The sequence below is a fragment of the Rattus rattus genome, chromosome 13, assembly GCF_011064425.1.
Source record: "Rattus rattus isolate New Zealand chromosome 13, Rrattus_CSIRO_v1, whole genome shotgun sequence".
NCBI classification, from domain to species: Eukaryota; Metazoa; Chordata; class Mammalia; order Rodentia; family Muridae; genus Rattus; species Rattus rattus.
Window position 1 is genome coordinate 64,007,125 of NC_046166.1, and position 22,507 is coordinate 64,029,631.

Below are 22,507 nucleotides of genomic sequence, written 5' to 3' on the forward strand. Positions count from 1 at the left end.
TTTGCTTTGCTGGGATAATGGTCAGCTGGGGCTGAAGAACCAGCTGTCTGCTTCCTGCGTTCTACTGTGTTGCAGGCTTGGTCCTTAACAAGTAGGAAGTATGGATCCTTAACAAAGTGGGTCTTGCGTTCACCTGCAGCCAACACTATTTGGACTTAGTGAGGAGGACGTGAAGGTATGAGGGTCTGGAAGCAGGGGAAGAGGGAGCTGGGGTGTGTGGATATGATCAAGACACGTTACATACATGTATAAAGCTGTCAAAGAATACACTAAGCCTCAGGGCCAGCAGTCACTGGAACTCTGCCCTCAGAAGGGGCTGGAAGGCTTCCCTTCCAGCCTGGGTACCGGGGCGAGCTGTTCCTCCCACGCGTGGTCCTGCATTTGGGATGAAGCCTTACCAAAGGTTGTACTATGCTGTGTTAGAAAAGCTTTTGTTCTCATAACATTAGCCTGAGTCTGGTATTTTGTTATGATAAAATGAAGGAATTACACACGGATTTTGATGTTAATCGGCTTCACCGCTAACAATTATAGACCTCAAAGAAGCATAATCACCTAAATAAGAAAGGTAGACTCGTCTTAGATGTATTGCTAGTTCTCAGGTAGATAATACGAATGTATTTCAGGTTAAAAGTAATTTCACAGTTATCTGCGTCACATCAGGTACAGTAATCAACACAGAATTTTGATAAAATTTTTATTTAGCTATAATATACATTTTCAACAGTTTAAATAAAAATTTTTCCTCATGATGTTAAGTGAATGTTATTTTCTTTGAGAATATCTCTTTTTTCATTAAAATAATTTCTGAACCACTCTATATGCTCGACCTTCTGTCTAACGCTCAGATATGGGTTTTTCGAGAGGCCACAGGTCACCAGCTCCATGAACAGGCGAATTGGTCCTTGCTTGGGGAAATCCTCCAGGTGCTTCTCCAAAAATATATGCTCATGGAACTCTGAGCCATCATCATCAAGACCTGGGAAATAAAACAAAAAAGTAACACAGTTGTGGACATAAAGCCTATGTTGTAAAGTTAATAAGGCATCACACAGAAGAATAAAATTCGGAATGAGACCTAGTTTAGCCAGCAGTTTAACAACAACAACCAAAGAAAATGTGAGTGTGGATATAAAAAGCTGGGGAGATGGCTTGCTGCACAAGTCTGATGGCCTCAGGTGATCCTTAGGATGAAGACCCAGCAGAGCAAACCTCTATAATCCCAGTGCAGCCCCTACAGAGATGGGAGGCAAGACAGGAGGACTGCTGGAATCCTCGGGGTCGTAGCCTGACACCCAGCAGTAGACCAGCACAAACTGACTGAAAACACGGTGAAAGGTGAGGACGGCATCCAAGGTTGCCCTCAACCTTCTGTCTGTGAGCCCTGCAGCCGTGGACAGCTACAGACTCTGACTCTCCCATCTCCCATGGAGGGACCAGGCCCAGTTATGAGGTCCTGGGGGTCCAGCCCCGGACCTCAGGTGTACTAGACCCTCTACTGACTGAACTACATCCCAGAGCCTGACGATACATTTTCACACATAATTTTACTCTTTTACTGTTATTTTCAAATATCTAGAGTTGAATCAAACCCTTGTCATCTTTAAAACAATTTGAGATAACTTGATAGATTTCTTCCCAGACACCAATAGTGTTCTGAGACCCACATATGCACCTATGCCCCTCTAAAACAGAACACCTTCCCACACAAGCGCTGGTGGGGACTGCTCTGAGCTTCTGAAGTAACTCTTACCTGCTTCATTGTTAATGGGGAACTCCCACAGTTTCCCCTCCTTTGTCCACTGTATCATCTCCTCAAACCCATTCCCAAATGGCTGTTCGCTTACTGTGGCTAATTGCTTAGCAAATTCTATCTCCCAGAGAGAAGGTGCTGCTTCTACGGGATTAAAAGAAAAAAAAAATAAGTGACAGAAAATGTAAGTAATATCTTTAAAATGTAATTACTGGCACCGGTCACCAAGCCTGACCACACAAGTGTGATTCCAAGCATCCCACACAGAGAAGGAGCAACCATGCCAGGTTATTATTACCACCTCTAATGGAAAAGAAAGAATTTGCATTTAAGAATGGTTTTATGAATTGGATGCTTTTGATTTGCTTTTGAGACAGAGCCTCTCTCTGTAGGCTGTAGGTCCTCCTGCCTTAGTCTCCTGAGGGAATTACTGGTGTGCCAGGCTGAGTGGATGAATATATGTGGTTTTGATTTAAATTAGTCACCAGTGATGGCAATGAGGTACTGTCTATGAGCTGGGCTGAGAAGAACCAGGAGTCTCTGCAGTTACAAAGAGAGAATGAGGCCAAATTGGGTTACATGAAATTCTGTAAGCACCATTACCCTAAAAAAAATATAAAAGAAAAAAATCAGTAATAATAATGACAAAGAGGGTCACAGTGGTAAACGTCTGTAACCACAGCATGGGAGAGACAGGTGCCAGGGGATCTGCCAACATCTCAGCCAGCAGAGGGTCAATCAGCGGGAGGCAAGAAGTCTGGTTTTACAGGACACAGTAGCTGGGGTTGGTTCAGACAGTCTGACCTCAGGCAGTTCATTTCAGGCATATTTAAGGACAGCACAAACTGGAAAAAAGTTTTCTGGTGATAACTCAATCCTGTGCATACAACAAAGCTTAAGACATGACTACATCTGGACTCTCTGCAAAGCACGTGTGACATTTCTGTAAGGACTGGCTCTGTAGACTGATGACATCAGATGTCCTCCACGAAGACAGGCTCTATAGACTGACCGGGAAAACAAGCCCATGACAGGGTCTGGGAGAGGAGCTGGTGAGCTCGAGCCTCACAGAGAGCACACACCTCACCAGGCCATTAATCACCAGCCCTGGCTTCCCTGGCGTTTATCTGTGAGCACAAGGACCTCTGTGCCTCCTACAGAGGCCGGAGGATCAGAGTTTAAGGTCACTCTTGATGACCGAGAGCCTGAGCTATAAGAGACCATATGGAGAGAAGGAAAAAAAAAAAATGGGCGCTGAGCATTTATTAATACATTTAATCTTCACCAGCAACCCCTCGGGTAAGGTGAGACAGTAGTGGCTGTGTCCCACCATCTTACACGCCGTAGTCGCATCCTTCAGGGATGAGTCACATCCTACCCTCACCAGTCATTCTAATGGTAACATAAAGTGGTACAGCCACTTTGGCAAAACAATCTGAATTAATTAAAAAGTTAAAAAACAAGACCACCTTCTACCTGGATCTCTCCCGCTATGCACCCCACATGGAGTGGAGACAGAGACCGGGTAACTGCCCTCCCTTCATCTGGTCACCCTGACTGATGTGTGCCAGGAACTGCCTCCCCTTCCTGGCCCCCTCCAGCCTACGGACTGTACGGCTTGCCAGGGACTACCATGTGCTCCTGGCCTCCCCACTCTTTGGGTCTTACCAGACCAGACTGGTTCTACCTTAGTTAAGGTTTCTATTGCTGTGATAAAACACCATGACCAAAAGCAACCTGGGGAGGAAAGGGTTTGTTCCACCTTGCAGAAGGTGAGCTAACATCCAGGGAAGTCAGGGCAGGAACTAGAGGCAGGAACCGCTGCGGAGGCCATGTTGGAAGCAGCACTGCTCACTGGCTTGCTCCTCACGGCTTGCCCAGCCTAGGATGTCCTGTTCAGGAATGGCACAGTGGGCCAGCCCTCCCACATCAATCATTGATCAAAAAACAAAACAAAACAAAAAACCAAAAACAAACAAAGCAAACTCCCACCCCATAATCTGCTCACAGGTCAATCTGATAAAGACATTTTCTTATTTGGCATCTGCCTTTCCAAATTACTCTAAATTGTTGGCAATTTGACAGAAAACTAGCCAGGATAGTAGCAACCAAACACAAGAAAATCCAATTTCATAATAGAAAGACTAATAACTAGATCTAAAATCAGCGACCCTCCAGAGACCCCCAAAATCACCTTCCCTCCATTCCAACAGCCCTAAGCCAAGAAACACACGTCACCATTACCAGTAGATACCACTGGGGTAAAGGACTGAAAAGCATTCCAAGCAAATGAACCAAGAAAAAGCAGGCATAACTATTCTAATACTTGACGAAATAAAACTTGAAACCAAAAAAAATCTACCAGGAGGATATTATAATCTTAAACATATACTAACCAAACACAAGAACACTCAATTTCCTAACAGAAAGACTGTTAGTTAGAGCTTAAAACACAGATAGATTCCACACAGGGATAGTGTGTGATTTCAATACTCTACTCTCACCAATGGAGTGATCATCCGGAAAAAACAAAAGTCAAAATCTTAAGTCAAATGGGCCTACAAGAGACCCACTGAACACTGCACCCACACAGTAAAGAGCACTCATTCTTCCCAGCAGCCATTTCTCCAAAGCACATCATGTGTTTGTCCTAATATGAATTAGGACACAAAACAAGTCCAACACATATAGAAAGACTGGAAAGGAAAATCAGAAAGGAAATTCACAAATTCCTAGAGCTGGGCGATAAAGAAAACGCAAAGGCACAGGACGTACTGAAGCCAGTGCAGACACAGAACTAAACACCTACATAAGAAGTTCTGAGGTCTCAAATCAATGGCTTAATGATGGCCCGAAGGCAGTGGGAAAGCAATAACAACACCCCACAAATAGGTGGGAAGAAATAATCAAAATCAGAGCTGATGTTCACATTTCAGAAATGAACAAAAACAATATAAAGAATCAATGAAACCAAGTTAGCTTTAAAAGACTGACAAGCAGCCAATGAACCAGGAGGAAGAGAGCATTCTCTTTCATGAATTCATGGTGTCTCTCCTGCTCTGGGTAGCACGCTGCTCAAAAGCAGAAACAGGTCAGTGACCTTCATGCAACAGCAGTGGGCTACACTGCAAATGGCGGCTGAAGAATTCTTTCTAACCAAGAGCCACAGTCAACCCACAGCTCTGGCTTGTTCATCTGACAGCATTGATCCCTCAGGGTCCCACAGAATGCGACATTTCCAGGGGGAAGCAGGACCCAAATCAGCAGTTTTATTCATGAGCAAGATCTAGAGCCATGACAGGAAGAAAGATAAAAACGCAGATGCCCAGTGTTATACCACCAGGACAGCAGGACAGCAGGACAGCAGGACACCAGGACAGCAGGACTCCAGGACCGTTTCTCAAAGACAGAACTCCCCCACTCGGAGCAGTGCTGTTCTCTTCTTAACAAACCTGGTTCAGGTGCTTCGTCGTCAAACGCCTTAACGTCAAAAATTGAAAGTCTTTTTCCCTTGAACAAACATTTCCTAAGACAAAAACATTTAAAAAAAACACATCTTAGTACAATATATCTGTAAAATGCTAACACAAACTACTTAAGGCAAAAATGTGTCTGAGACAATCAATCAGAGATAATCATGCTGACCGCATCAGACATTTCAAGCTACACTGCTGTGACTTCAGGACTCCTAAGTAGAAAAGAACACATGCCCTTGAATTTTTGCTTCATAATACAACAAACCAGCTAAGTTTAATCTTCAAAGTACTCAACTGAAAGTTCTAGAAAATTCAGTGTTGTAGGTTATAATATTATGCAAGAACAGAAGCTGGTAAACATTTGTTCTTGAGGACAGAAAATAGTGCAAATTTAATTATGAATTATATTGCTGGAAGACACGGATAAAACGCTGTACTGTATGAAGCAATCAATCTGCAGTTTAACTGCTGTTCAGTCCCATTAGGGAGAACCTGGCTCCCTCTGTTACTGTCCTCTGTCACCCCTAACACCGTCTCGAGAAGCCTCTCTGTCCCTCTTACTTTTTAACGTTTCTCTTCTGCTGCTGTTTTCACCTCTGTATTTCCTGAGCCAGAGCACCTGTGGTGGCTTGAATGGGAATGATCCCCACTGGCTGCTGTATTCTACACTTCATGTCCAGCTGGTGGCGCTGTCTGGGACAGTGATGTAGCCTTCCTACTGGGGCTAGACCTGAGAATTGGTGACTTGGTTCCACTTTCAGTTCCTTCTCTCCGTTTGGGGCTTTGTCATTCAAGTTGTGACCCCTTAGCTTCCTGCTCTAGCTGCCATGTCTCTGCTCTGTCATGGTGGAGCTACAGCCCAAACTCTTTGGATATTGTCTTGGTCGTGGGATTTTATCACAACAGAAAAATAACCAATACAACCTCAGTGTGGATTCCACACTGGTTTCAAACTGAGTTCCTTCTGCTTCAGACTCCAACATGTACCACCATGCCTGCTACTTTTATTTTTTTACTTTTATTTATGTTTTTATTTTGTATGTGTGTATGCAAGTCTCTCTAAGCCTCAGTCTCCCTCTCTCCCTCCCCTGCATGTGTGTGCGTGTGTGCAAGTATATGCATGTGTGCATGTGTGTGCGTGCCTGCCATTGCCACGGTCCACATGTGGGGTCAGGGCAACTGTGAGAGTCAGTTCTTTCCATCTATCATGTGGGCTCTAGTAAGTTGCCGCTTCATTCAATATGTTAAGAACACTAAATCATTTTAGTAATCAAACAACCATTTAAAATGACTGTTAACTACTTGTACTTCCTGTATAAATCCCAACCAGCTTTTCAGTCTCCCTTAAAAGTCAGTAATGTAGGAAATGACACAGTAAGTCCAGCTCGGCCTGGGCAAACCTTTACACCCAACACTGCATGTGTCATGGGCTCAGAGGTCCTTACACTCACAGAGAAGCACCGAGAGACCCAGGAATGTTAATCACACAGGGGTGTCTCCTCAGTGCAGGAGATAAATGCCTGTGTTCCATAAGGAAAGCCAAGGTGGATTTTAATGACCTGGTGACCTATTTGCTACTTGTAGAGGCAGATCTCACCCAAATTCACTAGAATGATTATCCCAGACTTTTCCCTCCCTAGGCCATTACCCAACCTTAGGGCAGAAGTCACAAGCTTTATGGCCTGCTAACCACTGCCACCCTTGTGGTCACATGTACTTTGTAACCGAGTTTCTATGCAGTCACAACTGAAGCTTTACTGTGCACCTGGAATTAGACTGATTGTTGCCTGGAAACCTCTTCCCAGCCTGTCCTGTTTCCCATATGCAACAATGAGCTGCCTGGCAGCGGCCTCCCCAGGCTCGGTCTGCAGCAGGTTTCCATTTTACCCTTTGCAGATCACTGCCTGCAGTGGCGCCTCAGGGACCCCACATGCACTAATATGCATACCCATAGCTTATTAAGTGATGAGTCTCAGGTGGAATTTCAGAGAAGACACCTGTGCTGGCTAGTTTATGTCAACGTGATCCAAGCTAGAGTCATTTTGGAAGAGGAACCTTGAGAAAATGCCCTAATCTGACTGGCCAGTGGGCAAACCTTGGTGTATTTTCTTAATCGATGATTGATGTGGGAGGGCCCAGTTCACAGTGGCTGTGCCACCCCTGAGCACGTGGTCCTGGGTTAAACAACAGAGCAGACTGAACGAGTTGGGGTGACCAAGCAGTGAGCAGTGGCCCTCCATGGTCTCTGCTGCAGTTCTTGCCTCTAGGCTCCTGTTAGAGTTCTTGCCCTGACTTCTCCCAGTAATCCCATAACCTGAAGTGTAGGAGGAAATAAATCCTTACCTCCTCAAGTTGCTTTTGGTCATGGCATTTTATCACAGAAACAGAAACCCTAACTAGGTATCCACAGGGGATCGTGGATCTATCAGTAATAACATCCAGAATAAATTAAGATTACAATTAGAATAAAAATAAAACTATACAAACAAACGCCAGCAGATTGCAGAGCCTAAATACCTCCTTCTGAAATTAGTTGGCTTCTCCTCGTTAAGCGAACTGTCCACTTCTTCGTCAAACTGAATCTGGTGCTGTGGTCTTGTATTAACTCTCATCGAAGGGGATTTGGCAATTTTCATATTCGATATTATTTGAGTGAAGCTGAAATAACAAGGTCAGGAGATTAGGGATCTTAGGGGCACTAGAGCTGCAAACCTTTCCTAACAGGAGACATTGCCACTTAATTCTTACTTCACTTTATGCTCCAATGAGAGCATAAAGATTTATGAGCAAACGAGGTCACATGCTTACACTCATGTGACACAGGCATTAAGATGCATGTCTCCAACATTTAAAATATACTCTTAAGAAATCTTTACTTGAAAGATGAAAATGTCAGTTACAAAATTAATATCCACAGAAACTGACAGGAAAACACAACCAAGCATACTTGTACCTATGACCTACGTTGCCAGTTACATTAAAATTGAAAATGGGTCTCTATTTGCTGTCGCATAGCATGAGTCATGTGACAGTCTAGGTAAGAGTGTACTCTTTGATCCGCCTCTCCGTGCTCCCCAGGACAGGCGATTCAGATTCCTCCTGAGTGAAGCACTGCCAGTCTCCATGACCTCAGGGCAGCAAGCAGCGGAGCATGGCATAAATTAACAAAGAGATAAAAAGGTCCCATGCGTGGGACTAGAAAATGGCCCAGCAGTTAGGAATTCTTGCTGCTTTCAAAGGAGACCTGGGCTTTCCATTCCCAGCACCCACACACAACTCAAACCTCCTACAACTCCACCTCTTCCTCCAATACCCTCTTCTGACTGCAGGCTCCGCACGCACACATGGGGCAGATATACACTCAGACACAAACGTCTCAAATAGTTTCTTAAAGGAAAAGAGTATGTGGAAAAGCTCGGCTCAGCCTAAGAAAAAAGGAGACAGCACACACTGAGCAAACCCCGCAGACTGCTTAACTGAGAAAAACTAATGTTCTAAGAGAAACCATCTTACTCACTTCAGTCAAACAGGAGCCGGCGAGATGGCCGAGTTTATGTTGTGTTATGGGGTGGATGTTTTACATTTCATCGTTATGTGAGGTGTACATGTTCATAGGCACACGCATGACACCGAGTGTATGTGGAGGTCAGCAACAGCTCACAGAGTGAGCTCTCTCCTTCAGTCCCGAGGGCTGTAGGTATAAGGTCATCAGGCTTGGCAGTAAGCGCCTTTCCTTCTGGGCCATCTCGCTGGCCCACGGGGTGGATTTTATATGTAAACCAGATGTGCACCACTCACCCGCCAAAAGAAAGCTGCCCCCAAGCAACACCTCCGGCCCACTGACCTAACCCTGCGCTTCTGTCTGTCTGTCTGAGCCCTTGACTCCTCCTCGTGTTGCTGCAGCTGCTTGAGCAGCTCTGACTTGGTCGTCTGCTTGTTGAAAGGCAGAGAATCCGCAACAGCAGATGCCGCTGCCACCAACTCAGGACTCAGGAACTCATTTCTACAAAAGAAAACGAAAGGAAGAAACAGCAGAACTGATTAGCACGTTACTAGTGTGGTGAAAAGAGAACCAATGTGGGGAGGAAAACTCATTAAAAATTGTTCAGTTTCCATCAAAAGCAGGAGTTTCAAACAGTCAATACTGTTCTTGGTGGTTTTGCTGTTTGTTTGTTTGTTTTGAACAGGGTCTCAGGAGGCTGGCCTATAACCTACAACCTCCTGCCTCAGCCACAGGCCTACTAGGATCACAAATATCCATTACGTATACTTCACATATAAAAGCATCTTGCTTTAGACACTGGGAATATAGAAACGGTGAAACAGTAAAGTCTAAATTCACACAAACTTGCTGATACATACGCAGGGCAGCCCGGCATGGTGTTTCACACTAGAGTCTCTGTACTCAAAGGCTAAGGCGAAAGGACCACGAGTTCAGGGCTAGACCAGGCCACACAGGGAGATCCTGTCTCAGCACAAAGAACTGAGAAGAACACCAGAAGAGGGCATTGGACCCCATTACAGATGGTTGTGAGCCACCATGTGGTTGCTGGGAAATGAACTCAGGACCTCTGAAGAGCAGTCAGTGCTCTTGATCGCTGAGCCATCTCTCCAGCCCGATGTCCTTTATTTTTTTTTAAAGCAGTTTCTGTGATTTAAAAAGATAAGCAAACACATATACACCAACATGAATGACGGCATCAGTCAACCTAACTCTAACGCTGGGTCATTAAAAACAATCTTCCCTCTGCTGCATTCTCCTGAGACACCTGTCCCTGGTCCCCAGCCGCCGGTCTTATAAAGGCCAAAGCAGCCTAACAGCTCATGTATAGTTCTGCTTCTAGCAGCAGCTACGGCTCAGCCGAGAGCCAACATCAACCTGAGTGAGTGAGGACAACGAGTGACCTTCAGGTGACTTCATGCAGCTGAAACTCGTCTTCTCGGCTGGCCCAAACTCTCTGAGTATGAAGATGGTTATTTTATGAGAGTGTGTTTTAGGGAAATCTGTAATGCAGCCATCGTAGCAATATTAGTGAGCTCTGAAATACACAGGGAGGGAGGGAGGACAGGAGGGGGGAGGCAGGGAGGGAGAACAGGAGGGGGGGGGCAGGGAGGGAGGACAGGAGGACAGGAGGGAAGGGGGCAGGGAGGGAGAACAGGAGGGGGGGAGGCAGGGAGGGAAGGAAGTTCGGTCTTGTGTGGAGCAATTACTACAGTGCCAATACTCTGGTGTGTCTGAAGACAGTGACAGTGTACTCACATACATAAAAATAAATAAGTCTTTTAAAACAGGACCTTTCCCTGAGGATCCAAGTCAGGCTATGAAGCTCTCATGGCAAATGCATTCCCAGTACTAAGCACTGGTCACCCAGGCTTTTCTTGTGACCCAAGTGTGCTGACACTGGATTCCAGGACAGATGGGAGAGGAGGAGGGAGAGACCTGGCCAGGGCTAGGCCTGTATCCCAGTGGAGATTACTCTGGAAGCTGGGACACTGCTTGCTGTGTTTGGGCTACAAAGTGATTGCAAGGCTACCATGGGTAACTGTGAGAGTGAGATACTCCCTCAAAATAAAAACTAAAGTGCCAGGGGTAAATGAAAGAGCTTTTCTTCAGACTCAGAACAAGCGCACCCCATTCTCCAGTCTTGCCCCAGCCTCCTCCTGGACCAGCTGCGGAGGGTTCCCAGATGTGTCTGCAATACAGCAATGGACAGTGCACGGTCCACCCCTAACTGCAGGCCCTTTAGAGCACAGAAGGGGTAAGGACGCTGCACATGCCCATTACACAGGAGGCAGAGACAGGAGCCACACTCACCTTCTGTTACAAAGAAAGTCTGAGGCCGGTGTGGGGTACATGAGACATTTTCTCAAAAAATCCCCCCAAATTACTAAAATCAAAACAATTACAATTTATTACTTTTTTTTTTTTTTTTTTTTGGTTCTTTTTTTTCAGAGCTGGGGACCGAACCCATGGCCTTGCGCTTCCTAGGCAACAATTTATTACTTTTTAATGTAGAGAAGTAGAGGCCAGGGAGATGCTCTGGAGATAAAAGTTCTTGCCGCCCTGGCCTGGTGACCTGAACTGGTTGCCTGAACCCGTGAAAAAGCCGGATGTGGCTATGTACATCAGCAGTCCCAGTGTTCCTAGGGCCAGTGAGAGCAGACAGGAGACTTGGCCAACAGCCTGAAGGGCAGTAACAGCACTGAGGCAGAAATAAGGAAGACCTGACCTCAGAAACACAGCGGAAGGAAGAACCAACCCCAAAGCCAATTGCCCTGTGACCTCCAGATTCGTGGGAAGGCAGAGCACACCTGTGCTCTACAGACGGTGAAATAAAGTTTAAAAATGACGTAGAAAAGCAGAGCAAAGCCCTGAAAGGCCTTATGAAGCAACCTATACTTCATGCTTGTCTTCTTCATAGCTGATTGGAAAACAATTGTAAAAATACCTTATTGTAGGGGTGTGGGACGGTGAAAGGCAGCTGGTTCTTGGTTGGGCAGAGGCTTGAAACCCTAGTGACCCTGAAAGGGACAGAAGGCATTTCACCTGACTCCCAGGAAACCAGGCCGGTCACTAGTCACAGCCCTCCACAGATTTGTGGCCATCAGTCATGTAAGGGCATTGTCCCAAGCCCCTCCACAGGTAGAGAATGTCATCACAGGTAGGCTCAAGACAGATCTCCATTATAATGGGGTGCCTAAAGCCCTGGAGGCTTAGCCAAAGAACTTTCCTTCCCGGACACTCTCCCAGCAAAAGGTATTTAATCTCAGGCCCACCCTAAGAAGTGGAATAGGTTTTACTCATTCACTTTCCGCCATGACAATAAACACTTTAAAACCATGGACTACCTCTTTTTCTTCAGGATCCGATGTGGAGAGCCACAGAGAAGCCCTTCTCCTACACAGTCAGCCATCTAATCTCCCGTAGAAGGCCTCTCTGCGCTCCCAGCCACAGTCACCACCAAGCCTACACTCATCAAGCCAAGGACTATCCTCTTGGGACAGCCAGAGTCTCCCCCTTCCCCCTGGGCAGATGCAGCCTGTGGGCCCCTACTCCGTTCTCAGCTCTCCTGTGCTTCCAGCAGCATCTGGATGCCCAAGAGCCCGAGGATCTGACTGCCCCAGCCTTGTCGTCCCAGGGCTGCTCTACGGCCTGACACCTGCCTGGTGACAGCGTGGGGTAAGCGTGGTCAATTTCCAGTGTCCTGTCTTCCTGAGTGGCAGAGCTCTGTGGGGGAGCGGACACAGGAGGCATTGACCCTACATAGGAATATCCTGGTGAACCCAAAAACAATATGGCCGTTGCCCCTGCTCCCGGTTGCTCATCAGAACTGGATGGTAAGACCTTACTGCTACACGGCTGGGTCCCAGGACATGGAGAAACCAAGTAGTACTGACTAGGCAGCCTCCTCCCTGATGACTAGCGGTCACAGTAGTGGGAGGTGCTACATAGGTTACCGAGGGGTTAATCAGCAGTCCCTTCAGTCTGTGAACCTGTAGGTGGTAATAATAACCATCATAGGTGCAGTCGTGATGTAACCAACTGCTTTCTGATGGGAGTTAAGGTCTCATCCTGGTGCTGTAAATCTAGCCAAGCACCGACGGTTGAACAGCTCATAGGTCCTAAGGCTGAACTCAGTACTATTATTTTGCTAAATGGACATAACATCAAACTGCCTTCTAAATCTGCATCTTTATACCTGTAGATTAATGCAGCTCTCAACCCTCCTTAGAGAGGTCTTTCTTTATGAAGTGGAAGGAGGTTAGCACACAATTGGTCAAAGTGCAGAGAAAGCATCTGTGGAGTGGGCAGCCACAAAGTGGACATCTCTGTCACCACCCTCTGCTAAGAAAGCTCAGGGGCCATGGGGTGGGGCATCGGGGGAAGCTTGTGAAGAGCAGAGGGTGGATAGGACCGGAGTCAAAACAGCATCTGTGGGACAAGACAGGGCCACTGTCCTCATCAACTCACAACAGCTGTGGGCACCTGCACACAATCAGGGTGGCCAGCTTCACAGCACAGAGGGCTCATGAGCCTCTCAGTGAGAAGCTACCCACAGCTGCTGGCGGCTGGAGGAGGGGCAGTCGCTTGTCTTATGGGTGTCACCCTTGGTACACTGACCATGACCCAGTGGCGTGCCTCACACCCAAGAGTGTATGGGCCACATAAACTGGACTCCGTGGGTTATTTTCAAAAGAGGGTATGAGTTAGGAGGAAATGGGAGAGATAGATGGATCTAGGAGGAGTTACTGAGAGGATTAGGGGACAAACATTGTACTCACATATGAAATTCTCAAAGACTCAATAAAAAAAAAAAAACACACACATTAAAATGACCTTACTGAACCTTTCAAATGGTTTCTCTCATTTCATCATTTAAATTACTTCAACTGCACATTTAACAAGTCAAACACATGTAGATTTTTTTTTTTTAAAAAGCCTCTCTCTTACCTGTTGCTGTTTTTTGGGACAGTTCCCTATGTAGCCCGACCCAGCCTAACACTCACAATTCTGCAGTCTGCAGGGTTCAACCTGAGTTTGGGATTACAGATATGTGTGCCAAAATGAGGTCCATAACTACTTATATATGCATGTGTATTTTTGATTTTTTGTAATAATTGTTTTTCTGAGAGAAGGTCTCCTATGTAATCTAGACTGGCCTGAAATTCACAATACTCTGTTTCTGGTTCCCAAGTGCTGGGGTTAGAGGAATATGCCACCATGCCTGACGACAAATACTGTGTTGTTGCTTAAATATATAAGTATAACACACACACACACACTTCAAGTAACTTTAAGACCCTCCACGTCTCCTGCATTGGTGTCTCAGTGTCTCCTGAGTACCACAATTGAACGGATTATTTACTATAAGAAAAGGCTTACTGGAACACCATAGATTAGTCTCAAAGAGCATTCGGACTGGAATTGGATTCACCTCTTCCTTGGAGGCTCTCCCAGGGCCTTCTGAAGCCTGCCGACTGCGGTCTCCAGATGGGCAGGAGGTTGTCTGCCACGCGGCTTTGTTGTTTTTACATTTGCTGTCTTCAGTTCCACTTTCATGTCCTTAATAACGTCCAGCAGGTTTTTCTTCAAAGTCTCCTTTCCCTCGCCTTGGCTGTCCTCTGCCTTCTGGGAAGTTTCATTGGCTGGAACAGACTGGTCATCTTTCTTACTACAGATGGATCTGCTAGTGCAGAAATGTCTTTGGATAGTATTTTCTGTCCTGAAATGACATATAAAGGAAGAGCAAAAAATATAATTCACAAATAACAAAGTAGTAACAGAAAAACCTGCTTCTACATTTAAAAGGATTCCATGTAAACCCTCTCCATTTCCTTTTGCTCTCCACCACTGTTAGCAACCACAGTGGAAGCCATGCAGCTTGTGTTAGCACATATTCTGGGCCTTGCTTGGACAAGACTCGTGTACAATTTTTCACACCCACATCAACTCCAAAGGTCACCATTATCCTCCTCCTACAGCTAAGAAACTGAAAACCCAGAAGTAACCATGCCGGGTGTCTTAGTGACTTCCCTGTGGCTAAGATAAACACCATGACTAAAAGCAATTAATGGAAGAAGGAAGTGGTTTGGACTTTTGATTCCAGAGGGAGAAGAGCCATCAGACAAAGAAGAGTCAGAGAAAGAGGCAGGCAAGCCAGCAGGTGCATGCTGGGTGATGGCGTCCTCAAATGCAAAACAAGGCAGAGGGAGCAAGCTGCAAGTGGCACAGGCCTTACTCTCTCAAAGTGCAGCCAACTGGGGACCAAGTCTTCAAATATATGGGCCTTGCAGGGAGATTCTCATTCTAAACTACTATATTCCATTCCCTGGCCCCTACAGGCTCATGGCCATATCATAATGCAAAGTGTATATAGTCCAATTTTTAAAGTTCCCGTTGTCTTTCATGGTTTCTACACTGTTTTAAAGTCCAAAGTCTCTTTGAGAATCTTTAGTGAAGATTGATTATCTTTGGTGTCTTATGCCTAGGACTCATAAAAATCAAATCAAATCAAATCATATCCAATGCAATCCAGGCATCGCAGTACAGGAGGAAGGCAGACAGAGAGCATGCCCCACAGACCTGCCCTTTAGCCCACTGAGGGAGGCCACCTCCCACAGAGCACAGACGAAGGGTGTTGCCCAGGGAGCTGCCAGCAGTGTGACCAGCCTGCAGTGAGAGTCTGTGCTGGTCAGAAGGGAGAGAAAGGGAAGAGGAGCAGCTTGTGCATTACAGAGATGGAACTGGAGACTCAGGGTGGAGAGGAGCTATGAGTGGCCAGCCCCACCACCTGGGGCCATGGTGAGACTCCTGCCCAATCTGCCACCCGGAGCCATGTCTGAGTCCGTGTCTACACAGCGGCAGGGGTCAGTATCCATATCATTAGCTCATATTACCACTATAGAATGTGAAGACTGGACTCCCTGGTCAGGGCAGCCAGGACCATGTGGATGTCCAGGGGCTGTGCAGAACTGACCCTGCTCCTCATCGGATTCAGTGCTCTAGAGAGCTGGCCCGATCTCTCATAGGTGAAAGCACTGGAGAGCAGGCCCTGGCAGCACAGTGGAGCTGCTCTTGCCATCAGGGGTGTGGGTAGGCAGCCCGAGGTGGTGGATGTGGAAGCGCTGACCCTGCTACTCATCTGCCATGGGTGGCACAGATACAGAGGTGATGCGCTCCCCCTTCTCCTCCCCCCAGCAGTCGGGAAAGCTTCCCACAGGGTTATGATCTCAGGAAGGCTAGCCCTGTCCCCTACCACCTGCAGCACTCAGGAGAGCTGGCCCAGCCACTTGTCTGCCATGATGTGGCCTGGGGAGGCTGCCTTGTCCATGGCCACCTGAAGCAGTCAGGACAGCTGAGCCCAGGGTCATGACAGGGCGTAAGCTGGCCCTGCCCCTTGCTGGTTGCACTGCTCAGGAGAGCGGGCTCTGCACCTTGCCTGAGCAGCACAGTAGGCTGGCCCTGGTCCAGGGTGTGCAGGTGAGCCAGCCCTGAGGGTGAGGACGTGGAAGACTGGCTCCAGCACTCACTCATCTGCCATGAGGTGGTGTTGTCACGGGGTGATGCCCCCGTCACCGCTCACCACCTGTGACAGTCAGGAGGGCATGGGAGCTGGTGAACTGGCCATGCCCATTGCCCATTGTCCATTGAGCTGCAGGACAGCTCAAAAAGCTGGTTCTCATGGAGGGGGCACGGGTAGGCCAGCCCTGAGGGCTGGAGAGCTGGCCCTGCCACTAATATGGCAAGAGGTGGAGGTGGAGTAGGTGTCATGAGGTGGTGTGTGTGTGTGTGTGTGTGTGTGTGTGTGTGTGTATGTGTGTATGTGTATGTGTGTGTGTGTAGCCCTCTCCCTCCCTCTGTGCCACCTGCAGTAGCTGGGAGAGCTGATTCCAGAGTCATGAGAGTGGGAGAGCTGGCCTTGCCCCCTCACTGGCTGTAGCACTTGGGAGAGTCTGCACCTCATCTGGGCAACACAATGGAACTGGCTCTGATGGCGTGGCATGAGTGAGCCAGCCCTGGGTGTGTGAGAGCGGGAGAGCCTGTCACAGGCTGCAGCACTTGGGAGAGCAGGCCCTTCACCTGACTGGGCAGCACAGGGGAGCTGGCTCTGGAGGCGTGGATGCAGATGAGCTGGCCCCAGCCGACCCTGCCTCCTGCTGATGGTGGCATTGGGTGGTCTAGCCACAGCAGTGGTGGAGAGCTCCCCCTGGAGGTGCAGATAAGGGAGAGCTGGTGGACGACCAGCTCAGCTGCCACCCAGGCCCAGTGCTAGCCACAGCAGTGCTGGAGAGCTTGTGGGCGAGCAGCTCAGCTGCCACCCAGGCCCAGACCCAGAGCTCTGAGTTGACTCTTATCAAAGTCTGGATATGCAAATGGTTGGGACGTGCGAAAGGGCCAGTCCTGCTGCTCCAAAGCTGCAGGAGCTCCACCACACAGGGCGACAACAGGATAACCAGAAGGAGTCCCCACAATGATCTAAAATTGATGATGTCACAAAAGCCAGAGATCTTGAACCAGACAATGACTGAAGATATGTGGACAGAGGGACACACTGTGGGACACACTGTGACATACCATAGCTTCCACAGTGAAATATTTCCTATGCTTTGGTTTTTGGAGTCAGTTTGTGTGTTTTAAGGGTGGAGGGTGGAGAGCAGGGGATGTGCAGATGAGTGGGTCTGGGGTACATAATATGAAACTGACAAAGAATCAATGAAAAGTTAGAAAAGAAAGCAAACTACATCTTTTCTACATATAATGGCACAGAACACACATTACTATTCCAAAAGGGAGGAGTGGGCCTCAGTAGGACATAGTGGACTAAAGCAAGACTGGAAAGCAGCAGGGCAAACGGCAAATCCTGTGGCTCCATGTCTGACATCACGAAATGTAGACGGCTCCTCCCTTCCAGCTTTGCTGTCTGCAACACATAGCTCTCTCCAGGACAGTTCCCTCTGCTCACAGCTCTCTTCAGCAGCTGCCTCTCAGGTTTGGGACCTCCAAAACCTTGGGGTTTCTAACACAGCTCAGACTTCATTCTCATGGCATCACATAATGGTTCTCAGGGCCTTGGTGCAGGGACTTCCTTACCCAGGATGCCTAGTGAAAGCCAACACCAAGTAGACCACAATGTCAGACTCAGTTACCTAAGCCCTCTGAAGTGGATTAGTAGCAGCTTTTGTGGTGGCTTTCAAGGCAGACAAGACTCTTCAGGCTCTTGGTTTTTATGATGTCCTATTCCAGACTTCTACCATCTCTAATATAAACCATACCTAAATCAGCTTCTTGGCAAAATAAACTTTGAACAAGAATCAACCATTGATGCAGGATATTTGATCACACTATGCTCTGCCCTTAGCACACACCTTTAATCTCTCTGGCTGAAACACAGACATGTCCTTAGCACTCACCTTCATTCCTAAACAATAAAGGTAAAGTTAGCTTATAGAAGGAAACAGCCATGTTTAAAAGTGATGTCTAATTGAGTGACAGGCAAAGTGATGAATCAGAGAAAGATTTGACAGAATAGGATATGAGCAACTCTCACAAAAAGAGAAAGGAGGGAAACTACTTAGGATATCAGTGTAGAGAGAGGAGGCAGTTTTAGAGAGACAGGCTGAAGAGGAAACAAGCTAGACACAGGGGAAGATAAAATGAGCCAGAGAATGAGAAAGAGAAGATCAGAAAAGACTGCCAGAGTTAGTTTGAGGCCAAGCAGAGCAATTCAGTCAGAGGCCAAAAGAGAAGCCAGATTGAGTCGGTCAGCTTGGAGCTGAGTTTGTGCCAGAACAGCTGAGTTGAATCAGCCAGCCAGAGTTCGGAAAGAACAAGAAAGGGTGAGCTTATGCAGCAGTAAGTTTGGGGGATGAAAACATTCCAGGCCTAGATAAGATTGTACAGAGGCTAGAAGCTTCTAGGACTAGGCTTATGTTAGCAGATGAAGGCAGTAAGACTCCAAGATGACAATTACACATCAGCAAATAAAAAATACTTTAACCTGCCACCTTCTTCATGGCTTTTCATCTACAGTTGCTTTCAACACCTTGTTTCCTGGCTCAATTGGTTTACCATGTGGTATGGTGAGCAGTCACAGTGGGGTCCAGTAAACAGTTTCTACCTTTAGGATGATAATGGCTAGGGTACTGTTTCTTAGTCTTTAAAACACACAGAAATTATCTATCCCACTTGCTAAAACGTAGATTCTTTGGTTCCACCACATGATTCTGACTTTGATACCTTCAAGGAGAAACTAAAAATTTTACATTTTAAACAAGTTCCCAAGTGATGCTGGCGTCACTCGTTAGAAGACTTCTCTTGAGTAGCTACGTTACTTAATCCTTATCATCTTACAAAAATACATTCTCATTTTACAAAAAGAGAAACTGCTGCTCCAAAGGGTTCAGGACTCTGAATTGCTACTGTGTACAGGAAATGGATTCATGAGATTCCCGGGTTGAACACCTGGAACGGAGCTTGGGAATTTGCATTTTAACCCCAAGGTAATTCAACTGCAGTTTGTTTTCCGAATCACAAATTAACAATAACTGATTATTAATATATGCAAAAAATTTTCCCAACTCTGAACTATATAATTTGCTTATGAAAATGCCTGAGGCTACGTCATCAGTCACTTGAGAATCAGAGTGAAAAAGAAGTTACAAAGGGAGTATTGTCATGACCAACACACAGATCTCTCATAATATCAATATGGTACAACTCAAATTTGGAAAAATCCTCTATTATGTCTGAAAGTTAATGTTGGAGGTATCTTGACACCTGATAACCTTTACTACAACGTTTCCTTTCAAGATTTATTATGTCTGAAAGTTAATGTTGAAGGTACCTTGACATGTGATAACCTTTACTACATTTCCTTTCAAGGGTGCTATGACATTTAAAAAAAGAATAACCTGTATTACAGGAAAACCATGCATGCTCCCTAACATAAAATAATAAAACCGTTGTCCTAAATGCTCACTTGAACTTTTGAGAATATCTTACGAGCTTCCCCTTAGCTCATGTGAGTAGCAGATCATTTGGCTATCAAGCAAGAAACCCTGACTTCGAATCCCCAACATCAAACCAACAATACCACATGGCTTCCCTCAGAGATTGACTTCACATTTTTTCACCCTTCACGGTGCGTAGGCTCCTACAATAAAAGTTTGTTTTATATTTTAAAAACGCTGAGATATTTTAAAATCTTTCTCAAACATCTTTCTCCTTCTGTCAATTCTCCAGGGCAATCAGCAGGAAAAGTTGCTCCTTTTGACCACTCTAATACTTTATCAGATGCCACATCCTATTTACTCTAGTGTGTGCAGACTCCCTCACGGAATCGATCCTTTCTGTGTCCACCGCTATCTTGCTTCAGCACAGCAGGTGTTGAGAACAGGAGTGCCCAGAAAGGATACCACGAACCTCTTACAACTTCGAGACATCTCTATTTGCTCTGCTACAGTTATTTGTTCAGAGGACGAACTCTGTGCTCGCCTATGCAATCTTCACTATACTTGAATTACCTCCTTGATGGAAGTATACTATTGTCCAGAATGGCAGGGCTGTTTTATTCGGAGCTCATCATCAGGAACTGACATAAACGCACTTTACTACAGCAAGGAATAAAGGAGGGAACCACTAACGAGGCTATCAAAAATTATTGGGAAACATAGAAAATGAAAGGGAACGGCCTCTCTTTTGGAGTCTGCACAAAGATAGATAACAGCAAGCATGATGAGGAAAGCCGTGCATCAGAAAGACCACAGGACAAGAGACAAGACAGGTTGTCATAGCTGTTTGCCATGTCATCTGTCTTTCTACGATTTCTTTTTGCCCACACTTAAAAGAACCGATCCTAAGAGCTTACGGTTACAGTTTCAACCCCAGGCGGCTGGAAAAAGTACCGCTGCGCGTCAAGGAGTGGGGAAGGGAGTCCTGGAAGACCGGCGCAGCCAACATCTCTGAATTACCTTACCTGACAGCTCCGGACCCAGCCGCGGGTAGCACACTCGCAGCCACCGAGACCTCCCTGTTTCCACAGGACAAAGGGAGGCCCGAGAAAGGACGAGGACGTATAAACGCTGGAATTCTGTGGAGCATCGTGTAAAAACAAACTCAAGCAAGAGCACAACCGGAAACACAAACTCAAAGACGAGCACAACGCAGCTAGTTTGTCCCTCTGCCAAAAATGTTCCCCGAGATGTTTTCCGCCTGCAATGTTCCTCTCCTTTTGGCTTCCGGTAGGAAACAGATACCAATAATTACGTTCCGGAATCTTTGACTGGATGGATCCCGCCTGTTTCCGCTTTGGTGGACTCAGTGTCAGGGATCGGTAAAGATGCAAATCGGAGAAAGTGAACAGGATAAACAACTGAACTGATTGGAGCAATAGAGAACTGACAGAACACCCTGCCCTTCCGCGAGTGACGGGGCGAGCCTGCAGTGCTTGTCTTTTTTTTACAGTTACTCCTGGTCAAGGTCTGGGCTAGGCGTTCCAAGTTCTTCTCCTTAACAAAGCATTGAAAGTAAGCGATACCACGGATTTGCAAAATAAGCAAGATAATTTTATTTGAGTCAACAATAGTGCAAATTAAAGAGAGACTTGCTGTCAAGATTGATGGCGGCGCATGAGGGAAAATACTAAGGGGTCATGATTGTTGCTGGAGCCTTTTTTTAATGGGGACTGTGGATGAGAACTCCCGAAAAGAAGCTGTAGGATCGGTTGATTAGAACCGTAGTTCTAATCATTAGAATCTCTGGAGAGATTGTGATGTTGCTGGCCCAGAAACTAATTTAATTACCTTAGTTTGGGCTGATTCTAGCGCTGCCCCAAACCCCGACCACCATCACTTGCCACCTCTGTGTTGGAACTAACCTTTTGAATCTTAGGCCTGTAGACCTATAGAAAAGCTTCCCCATCTTGCTGTACCTACTTCTCTGATATACCATCAAATGTATTTTAGCCTTGTTTTGATTTATAGTTTACCTGGTCCTGTAAAACTATAAATATTTAATGAAACTGCTTCCATGTTTGAATGTGAAATCTGGGTTAATCAAGATCTGTATATCTGAGCCATGGCCACTCAAAAATGGCTCCAGAATAAAATAGCTCTTACTCCATTTAAGAGGAGAGATTCACGGTTTTTGTTTGTTTTTAACATGGTCAATTATGGCACCACAACCTGGAAATCAGAGACAGACCTGGTTTCTCTGGTTGAATCTCTGAATGGAAACTGAGTACCTGCATGGACCCATTGAGTCTAGACCATTTAATGTTTTTTTCACAGGTGAAAGACACCCAGAGCGGGGAGACCCTCACTCAAGTCTCGGGATGACACGATCCCCCAAGAACTCACACAAGACCATCCTTGCTGTAATCACATGAGGTTTATCAATAGGAACCAGTGCACTGGGGTTGAGACTCGTATCCCACGCAGGGGCACAGGCGTTCGACCACCAGTAGCTAAGACAAGGGGAATTTAAAGGAAGAAACTGCAACCCAAGAGGGTAGGGAGGGCGTCATTGGAAAATGTCGAAAATACCAGTGAAAAATCACAAGGAGGAGCTTCCTGCTTCTCAAGATTGTTTAACTTTATGGTCCGTTAGTTCCTGGGAGAAGCTGCTTCCTGCTTCTCAAGATTGTTCTCTAAGATTCTAATCTAACTTCATGATCAGCTAGTTCCTGGGAGAAAGCTGTTGAATAGGCCGATGTAATTACCTATTCTATAGCCCTATGAGAGGCTTCCTGGAACATACAATTCTGGGGCCTAACCTGTT

The 22,507-nt window shown here is 46.3% G+C and overlaps 1 protein-coding gene across 1 annotated transcript; it reads right to left on the bottom strand.

The window, feature by feature from the left end:
- Positions 1-598: 598 nt before the first annotated feature.
- Positions 599-21,053, bottom strand: Mrps31 (mitochondrial ribosomal protein S31). Its single transcript, XM_032918804.1, has 7 exons — positions 20,706-21,053; positions 14,166-14,453; positions 9,074-9,232; positions 7,747-7,887; positions 5,206-5,279; positions 1,754-1,897; positions 599-979 (listed from the first exon to the last, which is right to left on the bottom strand). Exons 1-7 carry the CDS (start codon positions 20,828-20,830, stop codon positions 747-749), a joined length of 1,164 nt encoding a protein of 387 aa, XP_032774695.1. The 5' UTR covers positions 20,831-21,053; the 3' UTR covers positions 599-746.
- Positions 21,054-22,507: the final 1,454 nt, after the last annotated feature.

Coding starts and splice junctions, on each gene's coding strand:
- Mrps31 (XM_032918804.1), bottom strand. CDS start 20,830: ATGCTCCACAGAATTCCAGCGTTTATACGTCCTCGTCCTTTCTCGGGC. Junction 9,233..14,165: donor GGAGAGCCTCCAAGGAAGAG/GTGAATCCAATT, acceptor TTTCTTTTGTAG/AAATGAGTTCCTGAGTCCTG. Junction 980..1,753: donor CCCCATTAACAATGAAGCAG/GTAAGAGTTACT, acceptor TTTATTTCCCAG/GTCTTGATGATGATGGCTCA.